Source organism: Biomphalaria glabrata, chromosome 7, assembly GCF_947242115.1.
Source record: "Biomphalaria glabrata chromosome 7, xgBioGlab47.1, whole genome shotgun sequence".
Lineage (NCBI taxonomy): Eukaryota > Metazoa > Mollusca > Gastropoda > Planorbidae > Biomphalaria > Biomphalaria glabrata.
In genome coordinates, this window is record NC_074717.1 from 966,664 (window position 1) to 993,811 (window position 27,148).

At 39.4% G+C, this 27,148-nt stretch overlaps 1 protein-coding gene across 1 annotated transcript in view; it reads right to left on the reverse strand.

Moving 5' to 3' along the window:
- Positions 1 to 27,148, reverse strand: part of LOC106052031 (uncharacterized) — a 67,553-nt gene that overhangs the window by 34,731 nt on the left and 5,674 nt on the right. Inside the window, exon 2 of the mRNA XM_056035373.1 lies at positions 8,237 to 8,338. Coding sequence (XP_055891348.1) covers positions 8,237 to 8,338 — 102 coding nt within the window. The remainder of the gene's footprint in view (positions 1 to 8,236; positions 8,339 to 27,148) is intronic.

Consider the following 27,148-nt stretch of genomic DNA (forward strand, 5'->3'; position numbering starts at 1 on the left):
GTTTGTAGTATTATACTGTCTCCTAGTGTGTAGTATTATACTGTCTCCTAGTTTGTAGTATTATACTGCCTCCTAGTTTGTAGTATTATACTGCCTCCTAGTTTGTAGTATTATACTGTCTCCTAGCGTGTAGTATTATACTGCCTCCTAGTTTGTAGTATTATACTGCCTCCTAGTTTGTAGTATTATACTGTCTCCTAGCGTGTAGTATTATACTGCCTCCTAGTTTGTAGTATTATACTGCCTCCTAGTTTGTAGTATTATACTGTCTCCTAGTTTGTAGTATTATACTGCCTCCTAGTTTGTAGTATTATACTGTCTCCTAGTTTGTAGTACTATACTGTCTCCTAGCTTGTAGTATTATACTGTCTCCTAGCGTGTAGTATTATACTGCCTCCTAGTTTGTAGTATTATACTGCCTCCTAGCGTGTAGTATTATACTGCCTCCTAGTTTGTAGTATTATACTGCCTCCTAGTTTGTAGTATTATACTGTCTCTTAGTTTGTAGTATTATAATCGTAAAGGCATTCAGACATAATGACACGATACAGCAACTTTAAGTTGCGTGACTTGTGCAAGGGAGGTAATCTTCTGAAAAGTGATACTATATTTCATTGTATATTAATTGTATGCTGGTTGCCTAGCAACGATGAAATGGCGCCTTGATTTTTTTTTTGGTGCTGGCACGACACAGATCTATATGAGACGGTTCGCATAGTGACATTCCAGCGCAGACGTGTAGGTGAAGGGTCAGCACTAAATCTAACAATGACCTGGGTCAACAGACTCTTGAGCGGATACCAGGGGTGCTCACCAGGCCGGAGAAGTGGTCACTTTACACTGACCTTATTAAGTACGAGCTTGTATCCCGGATTCAAATGCAACCTATAAAAGTAGTTACTTAGCATCTAAATCAGGGGTTCTCAACCTGTGGGTCGCGACCCCCTTGGGGGTCGATTGACGATTTGCCAGGGGTCGCCTAAGACCATCGAAAATATGGACTGTTATTGTCTACTCTTCTATTGCTGTATGTGTGTGTGTGGGGGGGGGGTCGCGTCAGAGTGAGGGGATTGTAAAAAGGGGTCGCCGAGCTTAAAAGGTTGAGAACCGCTGATCTAATTGGACCTGGTCACTTCATATCATCGTTTTAAATGTCCCAGGTAGATTTTCATAAGTGGTGTATCCGGTTTGCAACACAGCCATGTATTTCTAAAGCATATAGATAACAAAAAATATTTTTAGCACTTTCCAGCACATCAGAATCCAACTTCTAGCTCTTTTCGTTGTAGCACAAAGCAATTCTTATTTTTTAGTTGGCAACGGTGAAGTTTCAATATGGCGCCCTTGGCGTTGTTTATTTAGCATATTTGCTTCCAAATCATGATTTTCTATTATATTGCCCCCGACATTTCGCCATATCAATCTCTCTTCTTTTTCTATTTCTACTGTATTCGCCTGAACCAACGCTTCCCAAACAGTTTCTCTAACGGAACACTTCGCACATTCTGAGTATTTAGCGGAACACTTTGCTTGTTTTTTTTTAGAGAGATTAATTCAGGTAGTGGCCTACTAGTTAATTATTTCAGTAGTTCGTGGAACACCTATTAATGCCTCGCGGAACACTAAAGTTCCGCGGAACTAACACTATAAAGTTCCGCGGAACACATTTTGAGAAACACTGGCCTAAACCTAAAGAATGTAAACTGGATATTAAAAACATCAGAAATGTAAGCAAAGAGAAGGTAACTGCATTTAACGTAGGCCTACTTATGAGAATTCTCTATAGAGCGATGGTTAGTATTAATACTAGTCATATACCCGTCAAAATGGAGGTTAAGAAATAATCATTAGCACATGGCGGCATATCACCAAAGTGTACAACTATCGAGAATGGGTATCCCTATACCAAACAATGTCGCATAAACAGCCAAACTCAAATCGACAGGCACTTTTGTTTTTTCAATGGAGGGACTACAAAATGATCACGTGATGTTTACGGCGACATTCTCTACTGCTCGGTATCTGGGCTGACCCGACAACGACCCGAAAACTGTTCAACTTATTAGCACGTATTGCAAGGCCGAATACATTGAGCTGGATATATATCCGGCATTTTAAACATGAATATATATATATATATATATATATATATATATATATATATATATATATATATATATATATATATATATATATATATATATATATATATATACATACTTTCTATTTATACTTTCTATTATAGTACAGGGGTTACATCAGTGATATTTAATATTATAACTCATTAAAAAAAAACATGTTTCGAATATTCCTACATAATTGAAGATTATTACAACCTAGCCTTAATTGTCCTCAGGATGGCGGGGGGGGGGGATAGCTGCGGGCAGTGGCGTGGCTAGGGTGGGGGAGAGAGGGGGGATAATTTTTTTACATTAAAGGTTAAATATTACGCAAAATGCAGGGGCCCACAACGAGGTCAAGCCCCCGGGCCCCCAAATGATGGAAAAATTCCTAGCTGCGCCTCTCGCTGCGGGCAGGGTTCGAATCCAAAAACCATTGAGACGACAGCCCAAAGCGCTGACCACACGACCAGACAAACGTTCAAATATATCTCGAATCATTGTAAAATATCATTCTAAAAGCTGGAGGAGACGACAGAAAGCGTGTCTGTGAGTATTTGGCTGATTGGGTACACAGATAATAACAAACAGAATACTTTTAAATAGAAAGCTTAGCTAAGGGGAATAACTCCATATTTACAGCCACAGCTCTAAATGCTGTAAGATATATTTTCTTTTTTTTTAAATGATTTATTACCACTATTTAATTAACTATATGGCTAATTTTTTTTTTTTTTATTGAGTCATGTGTTGTCTTCGACAATGAATAATTGTGCAAAGTTCCAACTTGAGAACTAACGTGTTCAGAATGTGTATCCGTCAGACAAGAGTTAGTTGAGAGAAGCTTCTTTTTTAAACAAAGAGAAGGCTAGAGAAGAGTAAGAGAGATTGAGCCGTCAGCCGAGAGACAGAGAGACAAACAAAGAGATGTCGAGTGATGAAGAGAAAAATGGAGAAACCAAGAGAGAGAGAGAGAGAGAGAGACCAAAGAGAGAGAGAGAGAGAGAGAGAGCAAGCCGTCAACTGAGAGATAGAGAAGAAAGCAAAGAGATATAGAGAGATGGAGAGAGAGAGAGAGAGAAGGAAAGAGAGAGAGAGATCAAGCCGTAATCTGAGAGATAGAGAAGAAAGCAAAGAAATATAGAGAGATGGAGAGAGAGAGAGAAGGAAAGAGAGAGAGAGATCAAGCCGTAATCTGAGAGATAGAGCAAAGAAAGCAAAGAGATATAGAGAGATGGAGAGAGAGAGAGAGACAGTGACAAAGACGCAATGAAGGAAACATCGAGAAAGAAGTGATGAAGGAATTAAAAGAGAACCAAATCACATAGATTCCGACACACACACACACACACACAAAAACCGCCCTACTTTGTAGCAGAAGACTTCATCCCAGACCAGGCCCAGACAAAGTGTTTCAATCATTACTGTCTGTCGTAAAGATAGACTAGTAGAAAAGGGGAGAGAACAAATAACTTTCATTTTCTCTCGTAAATCTTTAAACCTTTTCTCTCTCTCTCTCTCTCTCCCCTTTCCATTTCGCTGTTATCCTCTATCGCGCCGAAGCCCTGAAAAGTGGGTCAAGTTCAAGGTTAACCCTACCGCTTTCTAACCAGGTGAGTTCTTTAAAACGAAGATGAGTTGAGGTGACGACCCCTTTTAGTAACCATGGTAACAGGAGCGTCAGCAACTTTCACTAACAGACGAGACCGCTTACCAAGTCTACAAGACTGGAACCAATATTAATTGCTTTTTTTCTTACATAATTTTCTTCATAATAGTACATAATTTTCTTACATTAAAATCAGAGGCGAAGCTAGGGTGGGGAAGGGAGGGGGAGAATTTGAAAATCCCCCCAGGGAAGCTACTTGAGGGGGGCCCCCAAATGAGTGTTTTTTTACATCAAATATTAAATATTAAGCAAAATGCAGGGGCCCACAAAGAGGTCAAGCCCCCCTAAGGGCCCCCAAAATGATGGCTAATTCCCAGCTACGCCACTGATTAAAATGAATCCTTTTTTATATCTCTCAATACAAATGAGTTCAAATTTAGGCGGGAAAAAGAAGAAATATGGGGAAAAGAGGAAAGACATTGACATTGGACGTTTAAGAAAGAAGGAACAGACGTTTCAGGAGTCGGGTTCGAATCCAGTGATTGTATGAGGTCATTTGCAAACAGCGTTAGAACGCCTTATCTCTGAGCCCCCATTCCTCTCGGTCAGGTCGAGCATATCACGCACTGTACTTACTAGATCTAGTCTGGGAGTCTATCGATCACGCCCATATCGTGTCAAACATGATGTGACCCCGCCACGTCATCCCGTAGTGATAACCGTGACCCTAAACAAAAGCCCAGTCACTCGGGATAGAAAAAAAAAACATGCTCTAAGGACCACTACATTTGCAGAAACGTGAAATGCGTTAGGACTTTCGGGTGGAACAAATGAAGTCGTTGGCAAGTGACGCCACAAGGAAGCTTAGCTCAGGCTGTCAAACAGGAAGTTGTGGAGAAGAGCCTATTCAGACGAGAGACCAATCGTTATAGATAATATAGAAGGCCTGAACTCTGATCTGCAGCGTCACGCACAACCTGTGGGTAGCTTAGACCAATAGCTCGTCGCACAGACCTGTGACGTGGCAACGAGCTATAGGTCTGAACTGCCCACAGGTTGTGACGTTTCAGGTTAGTGCTCAGGCCTTCTGTATCGATGATCTCGATTCAGACGAGCATGTTCGGTCTAGTGCTTCTCATAGGTGGCCTTTGATTAACTAGAGTTGTTACTAGAGAGTAGAACTGAAGCGTCCAACCTTCTTCCGGCCGGGGTTAAAGGTTAAATAGCCTACATTTCCGACACACGTAGCACAGGCCTCATCACCGCCAAGCTCAATGAAACTTTTTTTTGTTCATAATACATGGTTGACTGACGTTTCAAAGGACCGGATACCACATGGTCACGGATATGACCCAGGGCCGGATATGACACACGGGCCGTAGTTTGTGCGTCACTACTGTAGAGAGCTTGATGTGGGGCAGTAATAGAGGCAATAGCAAGGGAAGTGGTGTAAATCGGTGAGGCGTAGTGATACATAAGAGAGGACTACATTTTTTGTCCAAGAAGAACCATTTTGTTGAGTCAACAAGATTAGCACGTGAGCTGGGAGAGAGGGGGGGGGGCGGCGTATGTTTGGGGGCCACCTCTTGGCATTCAACAAACTGTAACGTACTCACTGCAGGTGGAATTACTGCTCACACTCGACTTGATAGGTAGGAAAAGGTGGGGAGGAAAATGAGAGCGAGAGAGAAAGAGGGAGAGAAAGAGGGGAAAAGGAGAAAGAGAGAGAGAAAGAGAAGGAGAGAAAGAGAGAGAGAAAGAGAGAGAAAGAGAGAGGAGAAAGAGAGAGAAAGAGAGAGGAGAAAGAGAGAGAGAAAGAAAGAGAGAAAGAGAAAGAGAGAGAGAAAGAGAGAGAGAGAACGAGGAGAAAAAGAGAAAGGGAGAGAAAGAGGGAGAGAGAAAAAGGGAGAGAGAAAGAGGGAGAGAGAAAGAGAGAGAGAGAGAAAGAGAGAGAAAGAAAGAGAGAAAAAGAAAGAAAGAGATAGAGAAAGAGGAGAAAAAGAGAAAGAGAGAGAAAGAGGGAGAGAGAAAGAGGGGGAGAGAAAGAGGGAGAGAAAGAGAGAGAACGAGAAAGAGAGACAGAAAGAAAAAGAGATAGGAAGAGAGAGGAAGAATGAGAGAGAGAGAAGCAGGAGGGAAGAGTGAAAGAAAGTGATAAGGAGGAAGAAAGAAAGAGGTAGAAATGGGGAGAAACTTATAGCCATAAAACAGATTAAGACGAAGAGAGAGAGGAGGAGGGCTGAGGAAAGTGAGTGAAGAAATAAACGGAGAGAGTGGTACGGGGTAAAGGGAGGGGCGTACAGGGTAAGCAAGAAAGAAAGAGAGAGTGTGTAAGATGTTAGCATTCAAAGAGTATTAGACGTGAGGCTGCTCTTTCATCCACCTCACAGGTAGACAAATCTGTGACTAGCGAGGAGCACAAACTACAAACACACGAGTCGCTAGAGGGAGTGGATTAGGCTCAGGAAATAGGTACAGGAAATAGGTTCGGCAATAGGTTCAGCAATAGGCTCGCGAAATCTATCAAATGGTACCGAAGTGTCTTCGATTCTCTCTCTCTCTCTTTCTCTCTCTCACATTCTTTCTCTTTCTCTCACTCTTTCTCTCTCTCTCTTTCTCTCTTTCACTCTCTCTCTCTCACTCTTTCTCTCTCTCTCTCTTTCTCTCTCTCTTTCTCTCTCTCATTCTTTCTCTTTCTCTTTCTCTCACTCTTTCTCTCTCTCTCTCTTTCTCTCTTTCACTCTCTCTCTCTCACTCTTTCTCTCTCTCTCCTTTTATCTCACTCTTTCTCTCTCTTTCTCTCTCTTTCTCTCTCTCTCTTTCTCTCACTCTTTCTCTCTCTCTCTTTCTCTCTTTCCCTCTCTCTTTCTCTCCCTCTTTCTCTCTCTTTCTCTCTCTTTCTCTCTGTCTCTCTCTGTCTCTCTTTCTCTCACTCTTTCTCTCCCTCTCTCTTTCTCTCTCTTTCTCTCTCTTTCTCTCCCTCTTTCTCTCTCTCTCTCTCTCTATCAATAGTATACATAGTACTGAAAGTACAATACTATCTCCCACAGTCGATTTAAGAGGAATGCTTCACTGTAGAATTCGTATTCCATTGGCCTTCATTACACTGGAACAGGGCGACAAATATCGTTGGACGGATTTATACAGGGCCGGACTTAAGGATGTTGAGGCCCAGAGGCAGGACTTTTGTGGAGGCCCCCAACACTTTATTTGCAAGATTTAAAAAAGATCCACTTATGAATAATAATACTTATGAATGATAATACTTATGAATGATAATACTTATGAATAATAATACTTATGAATAATAATACTTATGAATAATAATACTTATGAATAATAATACTTATGAATAATAATACTTATGAATGATATTACTTATGAATGATAATAACTATGAATAATAATACTTATGAATAATAATACTTATGAATAATAATACTTATGAATGATAATACTTATGAATAATAATACTTATGAATAATAATACTAATGAATAATAATACTTATATTTAAAGCATGCATTGAGGCGCGGTGGGTGAGCGGTAAAGCACAGGTCAGTGCGGCGTAGTAACGAGCTATAGGTCTAAACTGCCCACAGGTTGTGACGTTGCAGGCAAGTGTTAGGGACTTCGATAACGCATGGTCTGGTTTAGATCTACATAGACCTACACATACCAAAGCCACGTTCCCTTATCTGCAAAATTTTCTTCAATCCATGAATACCGTCCCCCTGGCGTCCACTATCAGATTGTACCATGGGCTCAAATAGTTCCCCATCACTTATCGCTTGTCAAATTGTGTCATGCATGTATTGTGGCCAGTGACTTATCTGAACTAAAACCACTGCTCTTAGTCAATCAGAGTTAGGTCAGTTAGAAGAGAGAGGAAGGTAACACTGATCGCTTGGCAATTATGTCATGCATATATTGGACAGTGACTTATCTGAACTAAAACACTGCTCTTAGTCAATAAGAGTTAGGTCAAAAGAGAGAGAGAAATGTACCACTGTGTGTGTGTGGGGGGGGGGGGCTCCTAGTAATGTCCAAGTAATGCTTGTGAGTCTTGGACGCTGACTGCAGAGCTAGAGAGGAGAATCGAAACAATGGAATTGAGATGCTACAGAAGGATCCTAGGTATCACATTCAAAGACCGCATCCCAAACCAAGAGATTAGAGACAGGGTTACCGCAACGATTGGACCCCATGATGACCTGCTAACTATCGTAAAAAAAACAAAAAAAAAAAAAAACAAGCTAAAACTCTATTGCCATATAACAAGATTTTCGGACTCGCTAAGACCTTCCTATAGGGAACAGTACCAGGAAAAAGAAGAAGAGGCAGACAGAGAAAGCGATGGGAGGACAACATAAAGAATGCCATTGAATGAGGCTCTAACTAAGGCAAAGGACAGAGAGGAATGGAGAAGGGCGGTCTACGAATCTGGCGTGGTGCCCCAACGGTCCAGCAGACTAAGGGATAGGTCAAAGTAAAGGGAATGTACTCACCACACGAGCAGCAGACGAAACACTTGGTGTGGTAGAGATTCCCCATGGCCTGACACGCCTCATTGGTTCCGGTCACCTTTTCTCCACACGTGACACACTGACCTGGAAATGAAACAAGAAAATGGTTTACACGATCCGTTAGCCGCTAACAGTAAACACACTCTGGACAACATGTCACACGCGCTATATTTAGACCCACTACAAATACAATAAGGTAGGTTTTCCTTTTCAGACCATGCAATCTATATGGCCAGATGATGTAAAGGCCATCTGTTTCTATGGCCCACGGCTAACGAGGGTACCATGTGGCCAGCACACCGACCAACCGCCTTCACTTTCCACAACTAATGTCAGGTACCCATTAGAGCTGGGTGAACTCAGGGGCGTCCTGAAATTCAAGATTCCAGTCTTCACCGAGATTCGAACCCAGGTCCCACGGTTCGATAGCCAAGCGCTTTACCACTCAGCCACCGCGCCTCAAACAAATAAAAATAATGCTGGTGATTTTAAATTTACAAAGGTAAAACACATAAAAAGTAATGATTAATTATATAATTATATTATTATCTATGCTGTCGGACTACGGTGATAGTTTGATTATAATATAGAATATATTTAAACCACAAACAGGAAAAATTCAAACAGCGTAGCTACAAATTGAAAATATCTTCCTTTTTTTTTTTTTTTTTTATAAAACTTAAATTTAAAAAAATGGCGACTATCATTCATGATGTCTTTTGTCTCACTTTGACATCATCTTCCATTACGTCATCATATTAGGGGATGTAACTCTGGGTGCAGAACATTGACTTATGATACTTAGTAACAAAGGGGATTAATTTTTGTAGCCTAGGGCAATATTGTATGCAATTGGTTCAAAAGTCTTGAGATCATCATCATCATCATTAAACTCCACTAGAGTGAGGGCTTGAGATAAAAACACTCACTCAAAAACACACTGAAACTAATTTATTGTTTTAAAATTATGTTAAGAAATTATTCATGGCCTCCTTCACCCGTTAAAACACTGGTTCATCTCGTGGAGCGCTTTTTCTAAGAAATTATTAAATTACAAGTAAAAGTATGAAAGAGGATGTGTCTGACCCACAGTTCTGAGGAGATTAAGCATATTTACATAATGTAAAGCTGTAATGACTGTTTTCAAAAGAGGCCAGATTCACAACTAAAGAACAAGAAAATAATTAAATACAAACATATATTGAACGTACTTGTATCAATTAGTTTGGATAAGTCATGTAATTAATTAAATTTGTCATATATTTAGATTCCAGATTTACAATAAAAAAAAAGCATTATTTTTTTTTTAAAAAAGGGGGGTAACACTCTGCTATAGGAAAGCTTGTGAACATGGAAGATTGTTTCTATAGTCTCGTCCTAGTTTTCAGGTTTGTGCTCACTAAGACTCAGACGATAAAGGGGAGTAATACCACCACCTCAGTCAAGTACAATTTATTTCCAGAAATATTTTTAATATATAACCAGAAAATACACACTCCCGTGGTTAGTCAAGCATGTAAATCTTCTTTTAACATGCATTTTTTTTTTTTTTTTTGCTTACAAGAACTAGATCTAACTGCATAGACGAAGATATATTTCTTTTACGATAATGTAAACTTTACTATATGGTTTTCCGTTATACAGTAAGTCATTAGATTAAATTAATAGGTTTGGTTGACATCACACCCGGTGAAAACCTGACCATTTTGGAAACGCAAGAAAATTACGTCAGAAAAACATCAATTACTAAAGTATGATTGCAAATATAAAAAAGAACAATATATTCATTATGTGTAAATCAAAACACATATAAAGATTTAGCGTCAAAACCATCGGAGTTTCCCTTTAAGTTGGTTCTATTTTTTTAAATTTACAACAGCCAAACCAGAGTGTTCACTATATGACCATAAACTGACCATACATGGTGGGAAGCGTGGTCGAGAGGCCAAGTGCGCTTGGCTACCTAGAAGGGGGCTCGAGGTTCGACACTCGACTCGGGCAGAGTTGTGTTTACTGAGCACCTAAAGGCAGCACGGAAAACCAACTCCTAGATACCCCCCCCCCCAAACCGGTCCACAAATGAGATTGGACCAAAAGCGCTCTGAGCATGCTATAAGCATGAAAGTAGCGCTATATAAAAGCTATAATAATAATAATAAACTATCGAAGCATTCAGGTTCCACACAGTGCTCAGCAAATTCAGTTTGTGATAAAAAAAGATGTTACTGTGGGGGTCAAGCCGGAATTTCGTTTAAATCTAATATGACGTCATTCATGTATTTTATTTAGCGTTCAGCGACTTATTCCGCTGTAGTTCAAATTCCTGATCAGTAGGCCTATGACGCTGCATTATTGATTTATCAAATCAGTCTGTCTGTTCGAATTATCACTGATGATAACTAATGTCTCCACCCTGGCCATATCACACTATGAACAAGTCAACGCCCTGACCAAATGACTTGGAATTGAAATCATTATCGTTGTATGATTGGAAAGTGTGTTTTTAAAACAAGTGCTGAATAAACACGAATGAAAGAATATGAGAGAGAGAGAAAGAGAGAAAGAGAGAGAGAGAGAAGGAGAGAAAAAAAGAGAGAAATAAAGAAAAAGAAATTGAAAGATAGAGAGAAGGAGAGGAAGAAAAAGAGAGAGAGAAGGAGAAAAAAAAGAAAGAAAGAAAGAGAAATTGAAAGATAGAGAGAGAGAAAAAAAAGAGAGAGAGAGAAAGAAAAGGAACAATTTATTCTAAACAAAATGTTCCTGTTGTAAACTAGTTCCCAGAATTCAAAAAGTTGTGTATCACGATATAACCTATATGTACTAAAATATAGTTATAGATTCTAGAAGTCGATATCTAGGCCGAACTCTAGACTCTATAATATCGTTAATAACGAATAACCGAAGTAAAATTTTCTCTTGCTGTTTGATTCGCTACCATGCACACACAAGAACACATTCCAATCATTTTCTTGCAAGACTAATATCTAAATCAAATATTTATATATCTGATGTAAAAAAAAATCTCGGGAATATGGGAATTATTATTTTACTTTTCGTATTATTTATTCTTAAACTGAAGATAACTTGTTGTTTTTAAGATATTGAATTTACAGAATTCTTATCCATTTTTTTCCCAATTAGCAGTGCTGGATTTACCTACAGTATCATAAGCTAGAGCATTATGCCCACAGTTCTGTGAAAAATCTCTCTTAAGGATAGTTACTATAAATTTTGAAGAAAAATTGCCTAATGTTGAATACAAATAGCTTACGGCCTTATCGAGTGTAAATCCGGCCCGGCCTATCAGTATAAATAGCTTTATATAGTGAACGAATTAAAAATATCTCGTTGACCTACATACATACCGTGGCTGCTGTATGTATTGTTTCGGAAATTGCGCGGAAGCCATTGTTACAATCACAACCAGATGTTTAGAGAGTAGAATCACGAGATGGCGTCATTCCTTCGGCCTGTTCAGCTTGCCAAAAAAAAAATAAATTCCCCAACTCGAGAAAAAAAAAAAAGAGGCGTCGCCTCCAGGGATACTAGATTTATTTATAGACCGTTAACCTCCCTCCCCCCCCCCTTTTTTTAAAAAAACTTCTTATTTGTCGTCTGCTTCTCCCGTTCACAGAGCTTCGCAAAGAAAAACTTTAAACTCCATCCCCGGCAGACAATGGCCACGTCTGCGTCAGATTTGTTCAAAAAATGTAGGTTCACAGCCTCGTGAAATGCTGCCTTCTTTCTTAATCTTCAGACTCGAAGACATTCGAATTATTGTTTCAACATACCTCACCCCCTTCCAAAATCCATCAAACCGAAAAAATGAGAGAGAGAGAGAGAGAGAGAGAGAGAGAGAGATGTAAACATGATTGCAACTTAATGTAAATAACCAAACTATTGTAGTATATTTAAGTTAATCTGGTAACGAAATTGCCGGAAATCTGGGTTTATATTCAGAATGAGACTGATTAATAAATAGCAAACGACTTCATAGTACATAAATAGACCTATCACAACATGATTGCAACTTAATGTAAATAACCAAATTATTGTAGTATATTTAAGTTAATCTGGTAACGAAATTGCCGGAAATCTGGGTTTATATTCAGAACGAGATCGATTAATAAATAGCAAATGACTTCATAGTACATAAATAGACCTATCATAACGACGACTTGCGTGTGTCCAGAGGATATGGTTTAAAAGTATGCTTTTGATTTTTCTTCTACATTATGGTCACCCATTTCCCAACAAAACTACATAAAAAGCTATGATTTATCTTTGACATTAAAAAAACAAAAAATACCGACTAAAATAAACAGCAACAATTGTTTAAAAATATAGACTATATGGGAGATAACACTTAAGCTACGCGTCGAGAAAACCTTCGTCACGTGATAGAAAAGCAGACGTGAATACAAATTTTTTAAAAAAAAGGTCAGCTTTGAAAATCAAACTAAAAGCCAACATGCCCCTCTTGACAAGCATGACAAGAAGTTGACAAGTCCTCCCAGCTAGATACAACTGTCAACGGAATATGTAATCTAACAATTTTTTTTTAAATACATGAACTGGACAAAATGAAGTGGATAGCAGGGCCGGTCTTACAAATTGAAAAGCCCAATTTAATTAATGGATGCTCTTCTAATATTTTTTTTTACAATAACGACTATTAAATTATAAATAAATTATGGCTTTTATATAGCGCTACTTTCATGCTTATAGCATGCTCAGAGCGCTTTGGTCCAATCTCATCTGTGGGGGGAGGGGGTACCTAGGAGCAGGTTTTCCGTGCTGCCTTTAGGCGCTCAGTAAACACAACTCTGCCCGAGTCGGGTGTCGAACCTCGAGCCCCCTTCATAGCCAAGACAAGCCAAATTCAAACGTACTTAGCCTCTAGACCACGCTTCCCAACTTCCCTTCAAACTTCCCTGTTGCCAGTTTTACTTTACTTTTACTATAAATTAGATCATTATATCAACATATATTATTCAACATGCATAGTAAAGTAGTAAAGTGCCCCTTTCGGGCTATGCGGTCTATAGGGCAAATAGTGTTAAGGTCATCTGTTTCTTTTGCCAGAGTGTCATGTGGCCAGCACAACGACCTACCACCTTTACTTTCCTCAGTCAAGTACCAAATAGAGTTGGGTGGACTCAGAGGCACACTAAAAATCAAATTTCAAAATACCAGTTTTCACCAAGATTCGAACTCAGGACCCCAGGTTTGGAAGCTAAGCTCTTAACCACTTGGCCACCGCGCCCCCACAACATGCATTGGAAGCAATAAAAGCACTAGGCGCCAGTGGGTTAATTAAAGTTGCGTAAATCGTACGATAACCCTAAATATGTTAACCCTAAAAGTCCTATATCTTTAAAAGCCTGTGACAAGAGCCATGACTGACAGTGATATGCTAAATGTAATTTGCGGGGCCCATGCCAGGCGCGGGGCCCAATTTTGGAGCAATCGGTAAAATCAGCCTAAGGCCGGCCCTGATGGATACAGAAGTCCTAAGAAAAGTAATCAACTAATCAACTTGTAAATCTAATAATGACATCGTAGATTTGAAAAGCCACGTCTGCTAACCCTGACCTATTGACCTAGATTCAAAGATTTGGTATGGATGGAATGAGTTAATCTTCGTGTTCTACAAATCTTTCTTCAGTTGCGTTTAATACCCCCACCAAACTTTCATTATTAAACTCTTCACTATCTACCGAAGCCTAATCTATTTCACTCATATGTATAGTCTGGTCAGTTATAACTAATTGATCAAGCCTGGTTAAATCAACTCAACGACTAAGTCTGGTCAGTTTAACACATTGATTAAGTCTGGTCTGTTCAACTCATTGATCAAGTCTGATCGCTTTAACTCATTGATTGAGTTATGTTAACGTGCGGAAGGGAAAGATAGCCACTAGATAAAATTTAAACAAAGTAAGTGTGAATGAAAAAAGGTAGCCACAATTTACATAAAACTGATCTCATATTCACCAGTTTATTTATAACCGATTCTTAATCGTATTGTTATTTGTACTAAAATTTTCATTCCTTTTTGTATCCCGACAGCAACATGAATGTGTTCAGACCTAGGCGTAACTCTCGCCCCTATTTACTGTGTCATAATTAGACGTTTTAAAACAAGGAGGAGCGGCGTAGGGACGCACAATAACGTTGTGGGATTAGTCCCATGTTCATGTTGACATCGCCCGCGGCTCTAAGCTGAGTCGTTGCGACACCAGTTTTTTTTTTTTTTTTGGGGGGGGGGGGCTGTGTGCTGGCGATGTGTCATCTTATAGTCATTTAAAACATTAAGGAGGAAGGGGGGTGGGGTCGTCACACTGTGACTTTAACTAGATTTCAATCGCTTTACTTGAAGTGGCAGGATCACGGACAATATGGCAACAGTAAGAATGGCACCGGAAAACATGAGAAGAGCGCGGACCATATCGATGCGGCCCCTTGAATGCGCTGGTGTTTACGCAAGTCGGGAATCTTCAACATTTTTCGACGTGTACATTTCCGATATGTCATGGATCACTGCACAGCAACAACAACAAAAGTCGAACCCTATGAGGCAGAGTCCTGGACGCTTTAGTAAACACTATGGGGCTTAAGTTTCGAAGGGCTGGATATGGCCTACGTACTGGAGGTTGGGTATCACTGACTTGGGTGATCTTTTTCATCTGAACTTGTGAATAAACATGACATATAACAAAAATGACGTAACAAAAACATGACGTAACAAGATATGATGTAACAAGATATGACGTAACAAGATATGACGAAACAAGACATGACGTAACAAGATATGACGTGACAAGATATGACGTGACAACAATATGGCATAACAAATTATGACGTAACAAAACATGACGTAACAAAATATGACGTAACGATAACATGACATGTAACAAAAACATGACATGTAACATACAATAGCAGCACTCAGGTACCAAGTTTATCGAGAGAAAGCGAAGTAAATACGGTGAAAATTAGAATAGTTCCAAGGAGCTACTGTTAAAAAAAAATTTTAAAGATTTTTCTAAAAAGCTACTGTTACACCTGATAGACTCTGAACATAATAAAAAACTATGTTGAAAAAGTTGGTAGAATATTGGTTTGAAAGAAAATATTTCAATGTCGCTACTAATGACTGAATAGTCGTAATTTTTTTAAATTGCTTCTATGTAGCGCAACTTTCATGCTTATAGTAAACTCAGAGCGATATAGTCTAATCTCTTTTGTGGACCTGAGAGGGGGTATCAGGGAGAAGGTTTTCCGTACTGCCTTTAGGCACTTAGTAAACACAACTCTGATCGAGTCGGGTGTCGATCTCGAGCTCTCTAGGGGTAGCCAAACCCCTTTGATAGATAGCCAAGCGGTTTAAGGCTCTCAGCCACATAATCTAGGGGTTGTCAAAACTACGACCAAGATTTGATTCGGTTCGAATCTTGCACCTATTCACACACACAAAAAAAAACATCTTCGACACTTAAATATGCTAACAGTACAGAGGCTAGTTTTGTCGTGTTTATATGGAGGCCGTTTTGGTCCGGGGGGGGGGAGTATAAAAAAAAAGTATCAAGTGGGACATGAAAACGAGGCTGGGCTGGAGGATCACGTGATGCGAAGTTTTGAAAGTGATTTGTCAGGACGCAATGTTACAGACCAGGCGATGATCTCACCACGCCTGGACGCTCGTCACATAACACATTACAGGTAACAGGGCTAGGTGGCCAAGTGGTAGAGCGATCAGCTTCTGGACCAACCACGAGAGTTCGAGTCTTCGTGATGGCTGACATTATTATCAGGACGTTTAGGTAAAGTTTCCCCTTTCAGACCTTCCTTGTGGTCTATGGGTCATCCGTTTCTGTGGCCCACGGTTAACGAGGGTGTCATGTGGCCAGCACAATGACCAACCGCTTTTACTTTTCCCCAACTAATGTCAGGTACCCAGAAGCGCCCTAAAGATCTCGAAAGTAAAAATTCCAGTCTTCACCGGGAATCGAACCAGAGACCCGCGGTTCGGAAGAAAAGCGCTTTACAACTCAGCCACCGCGCCTTCATTGGGACGTTTAAATTACCTCCCTAAATGGGAGGAGGGTAGTTGTTCAGGGCACAAGGCACCCTAATTAACCATGGGAAGAGATTTAGTTTTAAATCATATGAGCCACAGAGCGCTAGCCTTGAAGTGAAATGGAGTTTCGTTATGCAAATTTTGTTTTCGATAGAACAGCGGAGTGTTGGACAAATCAACGTTGGCATCCTCAGTCTGGAGAGAAAGAGTTAAAACAACGGACAAGTGTTGTAGATGTCCCTTTATAGATGCTAGGACATATGCTAAGACAAATTTTGTACAAATGCTCCTTCTTCCCTAGTGCATGAAAATGGGTTGCCTGAGCCAGCCAGGAAAACCAATGACTTGGCCGAATTTTAGTCATTGGTTCACATGCATAACTAGATGCATGACTCGTAGGACATAATCATTTTTTTTTTTAAGTAACGTCTGTATTTTATAAGAATGGACGGGCCTGCCATTGAAAGAGGTTTCTAACTAAGGCAGAAGACAGAGAGGAATGGAGAAAGACGGTTGACGAGCTTGTGTTCTATAAAAAGAGCACGCATTCTTCTATAACTCTACACCTAATATAACATTTCTATAACTCTACACCTAATATAACATTTCTATAACTCTACACCTAATATAACACTTCTATAACTCTACACCTAATATAACATTTCTATAACTCTACAACTAATATAACATTTCTATAACTCTATACCTAATATAACACTTCTATAACTCTACACCTAATATAACACTTCTATAACTCTACACCTAATATAACATTTCTATAACTCTACACCTAATATAACACTTCTATAACTCTACACCTAATATAACATTTCTATAACTCTACACCTAATATAACATTTCTATAACTCTACACCTAATATAACACTTCTATAACTCTACACCTAATATAACACTTCTATAACTCTACACCTAATATAACATTTCTATAACTCTACACCTAATATAACATTTCTATAACTCTACACCTAATATAACATTTCTATAACTCTATACCTAATATAACATTTCTATAACTCTACACCTAATATAACATTTCTATAACTCTACACCTAATATAACATTTCTATAACTCTACACCTAATATAACATTTCTATAACTCTACACCAAATATAACATTTCTATAACTCTACACCTAATATAACATTTCTATAACTCTACACCTAATATAACATTTCCTGATTCACAAACGAAAAAGTTATTGAAGTTTAATCCTAACAGGGGAGTGCAGGGGTTCTCAACCTGTGGGTCGCGATCCCCCTTGGGGGGGTCGATTGACGATTTGCCAGCGGTCGCCAAGGACCATCGAAAAAGTTTATTGTTTTAGTCTATTCCTCTTTTGCTGTGTGTGTGTGTGCGTGGGGGGTGGGGGGTCTCGGCAGAGTGGGGGATTGAAAAGGGGGTCGCCGAGCTTAAAAGGTTGAGAACCGCTGTGGTAGTGAAACACAAATGAACAAAATGAATCGGAACGTGGAAAACAATGGACCTCATTCACCAATCGTAAACAAACAACGTTTAGTCACGTGATCACATTGATAAAACTACGGGGGAAAAAACTGTCACGTGACAGCCACTGTGTATTAAAATTAGATCGTAATTTGTATAGAAGAGATAGAGAACCACGCGGCAAAATGTTGTTTGTTTACGATTGGTGAATGAGGTCCATTGGTGAATGAGGTCCATTGGTGAATGAGGTCCATTGGTGAATGAGGTCCATTGGTGAATGAGGTCCAATTACGGAAAGAAAGAGTTAATAATAAGCTAATAGTCTCACAACCGACAGAATCGAGTTTAATACAGACAGACCTGAGTTAATTTATCTCACTTTTTTTCTTATTAAATCGTGTTCAGAATAACGGCAGCCTTAGTTCAAAGCTCTACTGGGGGGGGGGGGGGTCGTTTACATTTGTTATGTTTTCTTGGGGAGCGGGGTGCGTGGAAAAAAATTAAGAGGCTAAAGGAAAACTTGAAGGTCGAGTTTGAAATGAATCGAGTCGAGTGTTGCGATGTCATTACAAGATAACTTCCAGTTCCATCGGGAAAAAAAAAATCAAGCCACGCTTAACGTGGTAACGGGCTGAGTATACTTTTGGTAAAGATGAACAAGGAAAAGGGGGGCGGGCGAGGAGGAAACTAAACTTAGCAGTGACTCGAGACATGGAGTGGGGGCGCTGGGGCGTGACGAACAGACCTGAGAGTTACTGGAGTCTTCCGGGTAGCAGTCTGTACTGTTATTGCTACACTGCAACATCAACAACATGACATCAGCTACAAAACAACTCGTCTTTTTTTTGTGTTTGTTTTTACCGGTACCTATGAGTAGGTGCTTTGTAACACGATACAATGAATATATTGTACCTGGTTCAGATGTCCAAATGGTTCGAGGCAAGCACGCCCCTTTTATGAGCCATGTGACCCGAGAAAGGCTTTTATCTCGTGGCCAGGATGAGAAATTGGCTCTTCACCGATCACTCTGTCAGGAGGCTCCGTCCCCGGGTACGCTGTTCTGCCTCACCGTGGCACCCGGGTGGAAACGGTTGTTTGAGGGGGCAACTAGGCTAAATGAATGGCGAAACATAACTCCCGTGGGGATGCCCACGGGTAGATGAGAGTCCACCTCTTGCACGGGCGGAGTTGTAAAAAAGTCCCCACAAACCTGTCACACATCCATGCGCTGTTCCTCAAAGGGACCGTTACATAAATGGCGAATCCCCCACGGTTAGCTTGGTATAACGAAGGAAAATGGCGGAGGCTCCCGGTGTCCTCGGCCTTCGGCCATGTGCAGCCAAGCATGCGTCGGGGGCCAAAGGCATTGGAAACAGCAATGCTTTATATAGGCATTGACTCGGGTCTCTCTCAAACAGAACTGTGTTCTCATAGGTTTGTTGTTTTCTTTTTACTGTTTGGCGTCCAAACAGTTTTTTTTTTTAAACTTTGAGCTCGAAGAGCCTTCGGCTCAGCTCATAAGACGATCAAACGGAGGCCCCCGTTGACTAAGTGATTCATTTATTCACACCCGTCTTGGCATGTTGCACGTTCTTCCGCACCTCCTTTCATGTAGGGCCGGAAGCTCAAGCACCACGTGGGAGCCACCCTTATGCCTCTGCTGTCCCATCGTACCCGTGAGGGGGGACCATCACTATCAATATATTGTACCAGATTTGTTCTAAAAATGAAATATTTAAAGCAATAAAGATGGCAGATTCTCGCATACGGATTCAATACAAAGAAAAAAAAAAGAACTGGAATATTTAAAAAAAAAAATGAGACAGGTCAAGAGATATGAAACTGGTCAAATAGAGTTAAGCTAGACAAATGGACTCCAGACAAGTTAAAAACACTCGTGACTAACTAAAGAATATGTCATCCAGCTTTCTCCGCAAGGATCGAAAATAGGTGTCACGGGTCCGAATGACCTGGCGACGAACTATTGGTCTAAAATGCCCACAGGTTGTGACGTTGCAGGTCAGTGTTCAGGCCTTCTGTAACGAATGGTCTCGCTTCCAGAGTCTCACAGAAAGATTCAACTTTCTTCGAGATATTAGATTAAATATTCAAATTAACAAATACCAGAAATACATCGTTAAACAGTATCACAAAACATTATAACGGGAGGAAAGCGGGAGGGAGTCCCATTTAATTTGGCAATAAAATAATATGAATTTAATAACCGAGGTAAGAAAAGATTTCCAGTGTCTGTAATCGTAATGTGTGACTTAAATCTTTGGGATCAACAAACAAAAGATAAAAATTGAGATTTGAATTCAAGAACGACAAGAAACATTTCTAAAGGATAGCCAATGACAGAGGGCAAGATAAAAAGTAATAAATCTGTCCACACGCTACCCAGGTGACAGATTGTAGTGATGTCACGAAATGGAAATAAATGACATCCGCAGTTCGCAAGGGAGGCAGACCGTTGAATCACGTGGTTTGCTTTTTAAAAAAAAAATGGCCACAATGGTGGGCGAGATGTTACAATTGGCCTAATTTTACGGAGGGTGGCCTAGATTGTGTCATTTTGGACAGAAACATGTATCACACAGTGGGGAGTGGGGCGGTTAAAAAAACATTTTAAAAAAGGGGAGGGGGGAAGAATTGTTAGCATAGAAATATAAATACCCCCCCCCCACACACACACACGCGAAAAAGAAAAACAAAAAAGAAGAAACTTGACGACAAATTTATTTTACCTCCACTGCCCCCTTTTTTTCCCCTTGTTGGCCTCCATCAGTCCGAAAAAAAAAAACGCCTTACACATTTTACATGTGGCTGTGGGGGCCCCCTTTTCTCTAGAGGAATTTCCCGTTCACCTGGCATCGCAGGTTGATGTGCCCATGGATTTTGAAGAGATAAGAGTTCATTTTGTCTCGGAAATAAAAAGTTCAAAAAGTTGTTAAACCACAAAAAAATGTTTCTAAATAAAGATTTGAGTCTTTTTAACCATCGGGATGATAATTTAATAATACAACATTAAAAAAAAAAAAAAAAACAGTTTCGCTTCTTTAGCGATTAATTATAAAGTAAAAAGACGAATTTAAAAAAAAATTCCACTTTGAAATGTCTGTGATGTATGATTGTATTGCAAGCATTACTGTGTTATTTTTAGATATTGAATGTTGCTGCTTTGTTCTGTAAAACATATAGCTGAAAAACAAATGTCTTTTCGGATAATAAAACTTATCACCAAATCATCGGTTATATGCTGGAAATAAGTCACCAAGAAAATAACCAATACATACACGATAATAATTATTAAATAAAGCGTTGTCTTTTTGGATTAGGGAGTAATAAAATACATATCATTGCCCACATCTGATCAATGTTTAGATTCTAGCAGCCTACGACTCAGGCGATACAGCAGAAATAATCGAAAAGATAGTCACAGAGCGCTAGCCACTTCTCACTAGCAAAGGTGGACCTACTTTAAAAAAAAATTGCATTGACAGTCAGGCAAGGAAAAAAAGCAAACTGAGAACCTCTCTAGCAAGGCAGTCGTGATTTCAAAAAAAGCGTCCCGACAATAAGTGAATTTATATTTTATACGCAATGTAACAACACACGCCTAGACAAAGCCGAAGTCCTCATGGCGGTAATCTTTCGCTCTCTGCGCATTTCTTTAGCGGCAGTTTACTATAGAATAACAGACGATTTGTTCCACGCCAGCCTTGTATTTAATGACATCAAGTTAACTAGACATAACATCTATCCTAGACAATAAACAAAATTTTACTGCAAATACTTATTATATCAGCAAAAAAGGGCAGCAATGATTACGATTACTGAGAAGACTGTCCTCGTTCAATGTTAGTGAAAAGGCTTTGGCTATGTTTTATCACGCTCATATCTGCAATATTTTAAGTTTCAATATGACTGCCTGGTATGGCAATCTGAGCATTAAAAATAAAAATTAACTCCAGAGAATCCTAAATGCTGCTGGTTAAGTCATTGGTAAAAAAAAAAAAAACCCCATATGGGCAGTTGTTTGAGACAAACATCCATAAAAAAGCAAAAAAGATTCTAGAAATAAGAAATCACCCTTTGGGTCAGGATTTTGTGATTTTACATCACAAAAGAGATACAAGACACCGATATCAAAGACACAAACACTCATTTGTTCCCATGGCAATCAAATCATTAAATAGCAACAATTTGATATTTAACGTTTTTTCGTATGTAAAGTATGAGTGAGTCAGGTGTGAATGTACATATTTTTTAATAGTTACTATGTTCTGTTTGGTGTAATGTACAAATTGTAAGACAAATTTCCTCACGGACAATAAAGATGAATATTATTATTATTTTTATTAGCTTTTAAGACTTTACAAAAAAAATGAAATCATGCCGCCATATTTGGGCAACACTCGTTGCTCGACCCCCCCCCTCCCTTTTCCACAAACCGTTGACATACACCCCCCCTCTCCCCAAATCAGTCCCTAAGTCCGACATGTGCTGCTCTAGTTTGTGAGAGTGTGTGTGTGTGTGTTCTGGACACGCTGGCCAAACAGGACTACTTTTCGTTTTCTCAGGGATCATCTCACAATGCACGGAGAACGGGGGGAGGAGGGTGGAACGCATGGAATGTCTGACCACCGGGGGATTTCTCCAACACATCAAGAAGTCGAAGGTCAGCGGCTGCCGATACCCCCCCCCCCAAACCCGCGTTAGTAGGCGTGTTTCTAGCTAAACAAAAAATCCGTAGTTTTTTGTTTTTTTTAAATTAACAGATGCATAATCGCCAAGCTAATAATTTACTGTGTGACCTACTTTCACGATGGCTGCCTGGTCGTGCGGTATGCGCGCTAGACGTCGTCTCGATGTGTCCTGGGTTTGAACCGTGTCCGCTTTCCCTTCCCCGACGCCCCGCGGGAGGTCTGGACTAAGAAGTAGATTTTCTTCAACTGGTCAGAACAATCCGATACATGTCCAACTTGTTACAAACGTTAGATGTAAGTGGGAGACGACCCATTACTCTGATAAGAGATTTATCTTATCTTATATGATACAGACGTTACTTAAAAAAAGAAAATGATTACGTCCTACGCGTCATGCATTTTGTCATGCATATTAACCAATGACCTAAATTCTGCCAAGTCACTGGTTTTCCTGGCTAGCTCAGGCAACCCATTCCATGCTCTAATAGCACTAGGGAAGAAAGAGCATTTGTACAAATTTGTCCTAGCATATGGAACGAGGAATGTGCTTTTATCTTTGTGTCTTTCAGAGTATTTTATTAGGTTTTGGTTTTGTATTTGAAGATTATGGTTCAGTGTTTTATGTATAATTGCTACTTTACTTTTAAGTCTTCTATCCTGAAGGCTTTCTAAATTTAGTGATTTTACTAAAGGTGTTACTCTAGTCAAATGTGAATATTCGTTTGTTATGAATCTCACTGCTCTAATTTGTGTCTGTTCCAGTTTCACACACACACATACTACTGCCATAGTTAAACGATTTTTTAAAACAAAAATGTCTCAGCAAAAAGGGGGAACAATCTTAGAGGACATCCGCCTCACTATACCTACGTCAAGTTGTCGCGAAGTGAGCGGCTTCTGTCCACCAAGGCTCGAACCGAGCGGTACAAAAAAAAACTCGTTCGTCCCCCATTCTGTCAGACTGTCTCCGCGCTACCCGTTGACTAGGGAATCGTGGAATCAGATCAAGACGTCTGTCACTCAATCAACTTCTTTGTGTTGTGTCTGTTTTGTTAACTCTTTCTCTCCGTTATTATTTTTTCCACACTTCGATGGAATTCTTCATTTTGCTTATGTCTATTTCACTCCACTGTAATGATTAAGCTTCAAACGCTTTGTTGTTTGTTATCAGAAAATGTTTTTTTTTGGCATAGAATTTAAATTAATGGAGGTCAAATCAACGATGGTATCGTCGATTAGGAGAGAAAGAGTTAAAGTAGAGTGTCGTTTTCGTTTAAAATTGAAACAAGAAAACATCACAAATACTTTTTTTTTTAAAGACACTACCTCCTTTATACAGCTTATAGAGTTAGGGTTTTTCTCTTAATAATTAGTAAATGTTAGATTAAAAATCAATGGGTCATTTTTACCCTGTCTCTCTTCCCCCCTCCCTCACTTTGAGAAAAAAATCCTGGTGTGTATAGATAGATATACGACACTTTAGAATAGTCCAATGATAGGCTCTTAGATCTAGACCAGGGGTTCTCAACCTGTGGGTCGCGACCCCCCTTGGGGGTCGATTGACGATTTACCAGGGGTCGCCTAAGACCATCGAAAATATGGATTGTTATTGTCTATTTTTCTATTGCTGTGTTTGTGTGAGGAGGGGGGGGGTCGCGGCAGAATGGGGGATTGTAAAAAGGGGTCGCCGAGCTTAAAAGGTTGAGAACCGCTGATCTAGACGATGCGCGAAATTCTCCTGAACATTAATGTATTGAATCAATAATGCAAATTCCCAAACCTGATAGGCCTTCCAAGAACGTCATATTCATTTCAAAGCCGATGTTGAATCTAGATCTAGACCTAGTTTTTTTCTAGCCAAATTTTTTTTTTTTTTTTTTATTTGAAAAATTATATTGGCCAAACTTGAGTTTTCCCAGAGTGGCCAACTAGCTAATAATTCTTTTCTCGGCAATATACATCCACTGCTAAATTTATAGGAAAATCGTTTGGGCCGTTGTTTTAAGATCCGTGTCCAGGTGACACCAGGTTCATCCATGAAGTTCTGGCTTGAAGTATTGTAAAAAAAATAATAATATAAAAAAATAGGTCCTTGTAATCACCACAAACAGCAGTCTTAGTCTTAGTCTCGATGTGGACCACGAATCTATAATTTAAGACTCGAGGAGTTAGGTTGTATTTGATAAGCACCTCAAGTCAGCACGGAAGCCTCTCATGTGGTATACCCCCCCCTCATATGTCCATAAAAGAAACTGGACCAGCGTGCACCGAATAAAGTGCCCTTTTCAGACTCTCTGGTCAGCGGGGCAGATGATATAAAGGTCATCTGTTTCTGTGGCCAACAGTTAACGAGGGTGTCATGTGGCCAGCACAACGACCAACAGCTTTTACATTTCCCCGACTAATGTCAGGTACCATTTAGAGCTTGGCGGACTCAGGGAGGCGACCCAAAGATCCCGAAGGTAAAAATCCCAGTCTTCACCAGGATTCGAACCCGGGGCCCACTGTTCGGAAGCCAAGCGCTTTACCACTCAGCCACCCGCCTCCAAGCATGCTAGTATAATAGCATCAAATATATGATCAATTTAAATACTAACAATATTTGCGACTACTACAGTGTCATGAAGTGGAAGACGCGCTAGTTTACAAAGCATGGGATGATGTTAACAAAGCTTCCTTTTAATGGTCTTTATCGTCTGCAACACAGGATGACGTCAACACACCCCCACCCTCCCCAATGAAAACTCCTAGCGGCGCCATTAGTAACCTCGTCCGGAAATCTTCGTTTTCCCGAAACTATTTTTAGCACAAGTCATTTTAGGTTTTAACTGTTTCAAAACTTTCACGAGTTCTGTCACCGACACCAGCGTAACCCGAGCCTGTAAGCGATATTCGAATGGCGATAACGGTCCCTCGCTATTTGCAGACGACATACCAACACTGTTTGGGCGGTATATTCTGGGTAAACACCGAGCGTGTCAGACGGATGTCTCAAAAGAGTGATCGATAAGGCGGCGATCTATTTTTAGATTGCATCCTAATAATCACCTGATGACATCACTCTTTTTGGTGTGACCTCTCTTACTAGGCAGGGAGAGAATGTTCGTCTGCTGTGACCAGAACTACATTCTTAGCCTATGAAACAACCACGTGACCAGCCGAAGATGATTAAAGTTATCATCCGTGATTGATGTTCGAATTTCATAATTGTAAGGCTTAATGAACTAGTGTAACTTTTAGAGACAGTTTACAAGGACATCACAAAAGCAAGAAAAACATAAACATACCTTTTTAAAAACAAAGCTAATATTAACTCTTTCTCTCCTAAGTAACGATGCCAACGTTGATTTGACCCCCATTAAACTAAATTGAATTTTAAAAAGGTAATTTGTGTTGTGTAAATGGAGCATGCATTCTCCTATAATTCAATACCAAATATAACATATTCTGATAACAATCAAAAAAGTTATTGAAGTTTAATCATAACAGGATAGTGAAATATAAATGAGCAAAACGAATGATACTATCGAAACGAGAAAAATAATTACGGAGAGAAAGAGTTAAGTGTAATTGTATTAATTAGTTTGGATCAGTCATGTAATTAAATTTGTAATAGATCTAGACTAACCAATTTTTTGTTTTGTTTTGCACAATTTCATGTTTTTTAGCTTTCTCAGTACGCTATGATCCTACCATTTGTCTAGACTAATTGAGAAACTGGGAGGGAGAGGGAAAGGGATATCTGTGTCAATGATGGCGTGATCGATTTTTAAATGCATTGAAAAAAAAAACGTGTATGACTTGAATGGACCTCTTTCACCAATCGTAAACAAACAACATTTAGCCACGTGATTCTCTAACTCTTCTATACAAATTACGATCTAATTTTAATACACAGTGGCTATCACGTGACAGGTTTTTTTTTTCGTTGTTTATCAATATTATCACGTGACTAAATGTTTGTTTACGATTGGTCAATGAGGTCCATTAGAACTCGAGGGCTCAAGCCTTCTCAAGGGGATTAACTCAACGTATACAACCACGTCTGTCAAGTACAATTTATTTTTTCTTGTTTGATACCAAACAAAATAATTAATTACCAATATTAACTAATCTGTTCTAATTTTTTTTTATCGATTCTTGTCAGAAACAATAAACAGTTGTGCAAAATTTCAACTTGATCCGCGATTGGGGCGTGACAGACATAACGTGTACATACTTTTTACCAGACAGACAGACAGAGTGAGTTGATATAAGCTTTGTAAAAAGAAATATCTTCAAACTTAGTGATAATAATAATAATAATAATAATAATAATAATAATAATAATAATAATAATCTTTATTATCCGTAAGGAAATTTGTCTTACAATTTGTGCATTACACCAAACAAAAAACATTATAACTATATGAAATCAAAGTGTACATTCACACCAGACTCACTCATAATTTACATGTGACAAAGTTTATACCAGATCGAGGAAGCCGACGAGTTACAACAAAAAAAAAAAAAGGCGAAGAGCCAGCGTAATGCAGTGCATCGACCTTTGTCACAAAGAAACCTTCCAGTACGTTCGCTCAGAGAGAGAAAGAAACGTCCCCTGGTTGCCGTGATGATTTTGTTCTATGATTCCATTG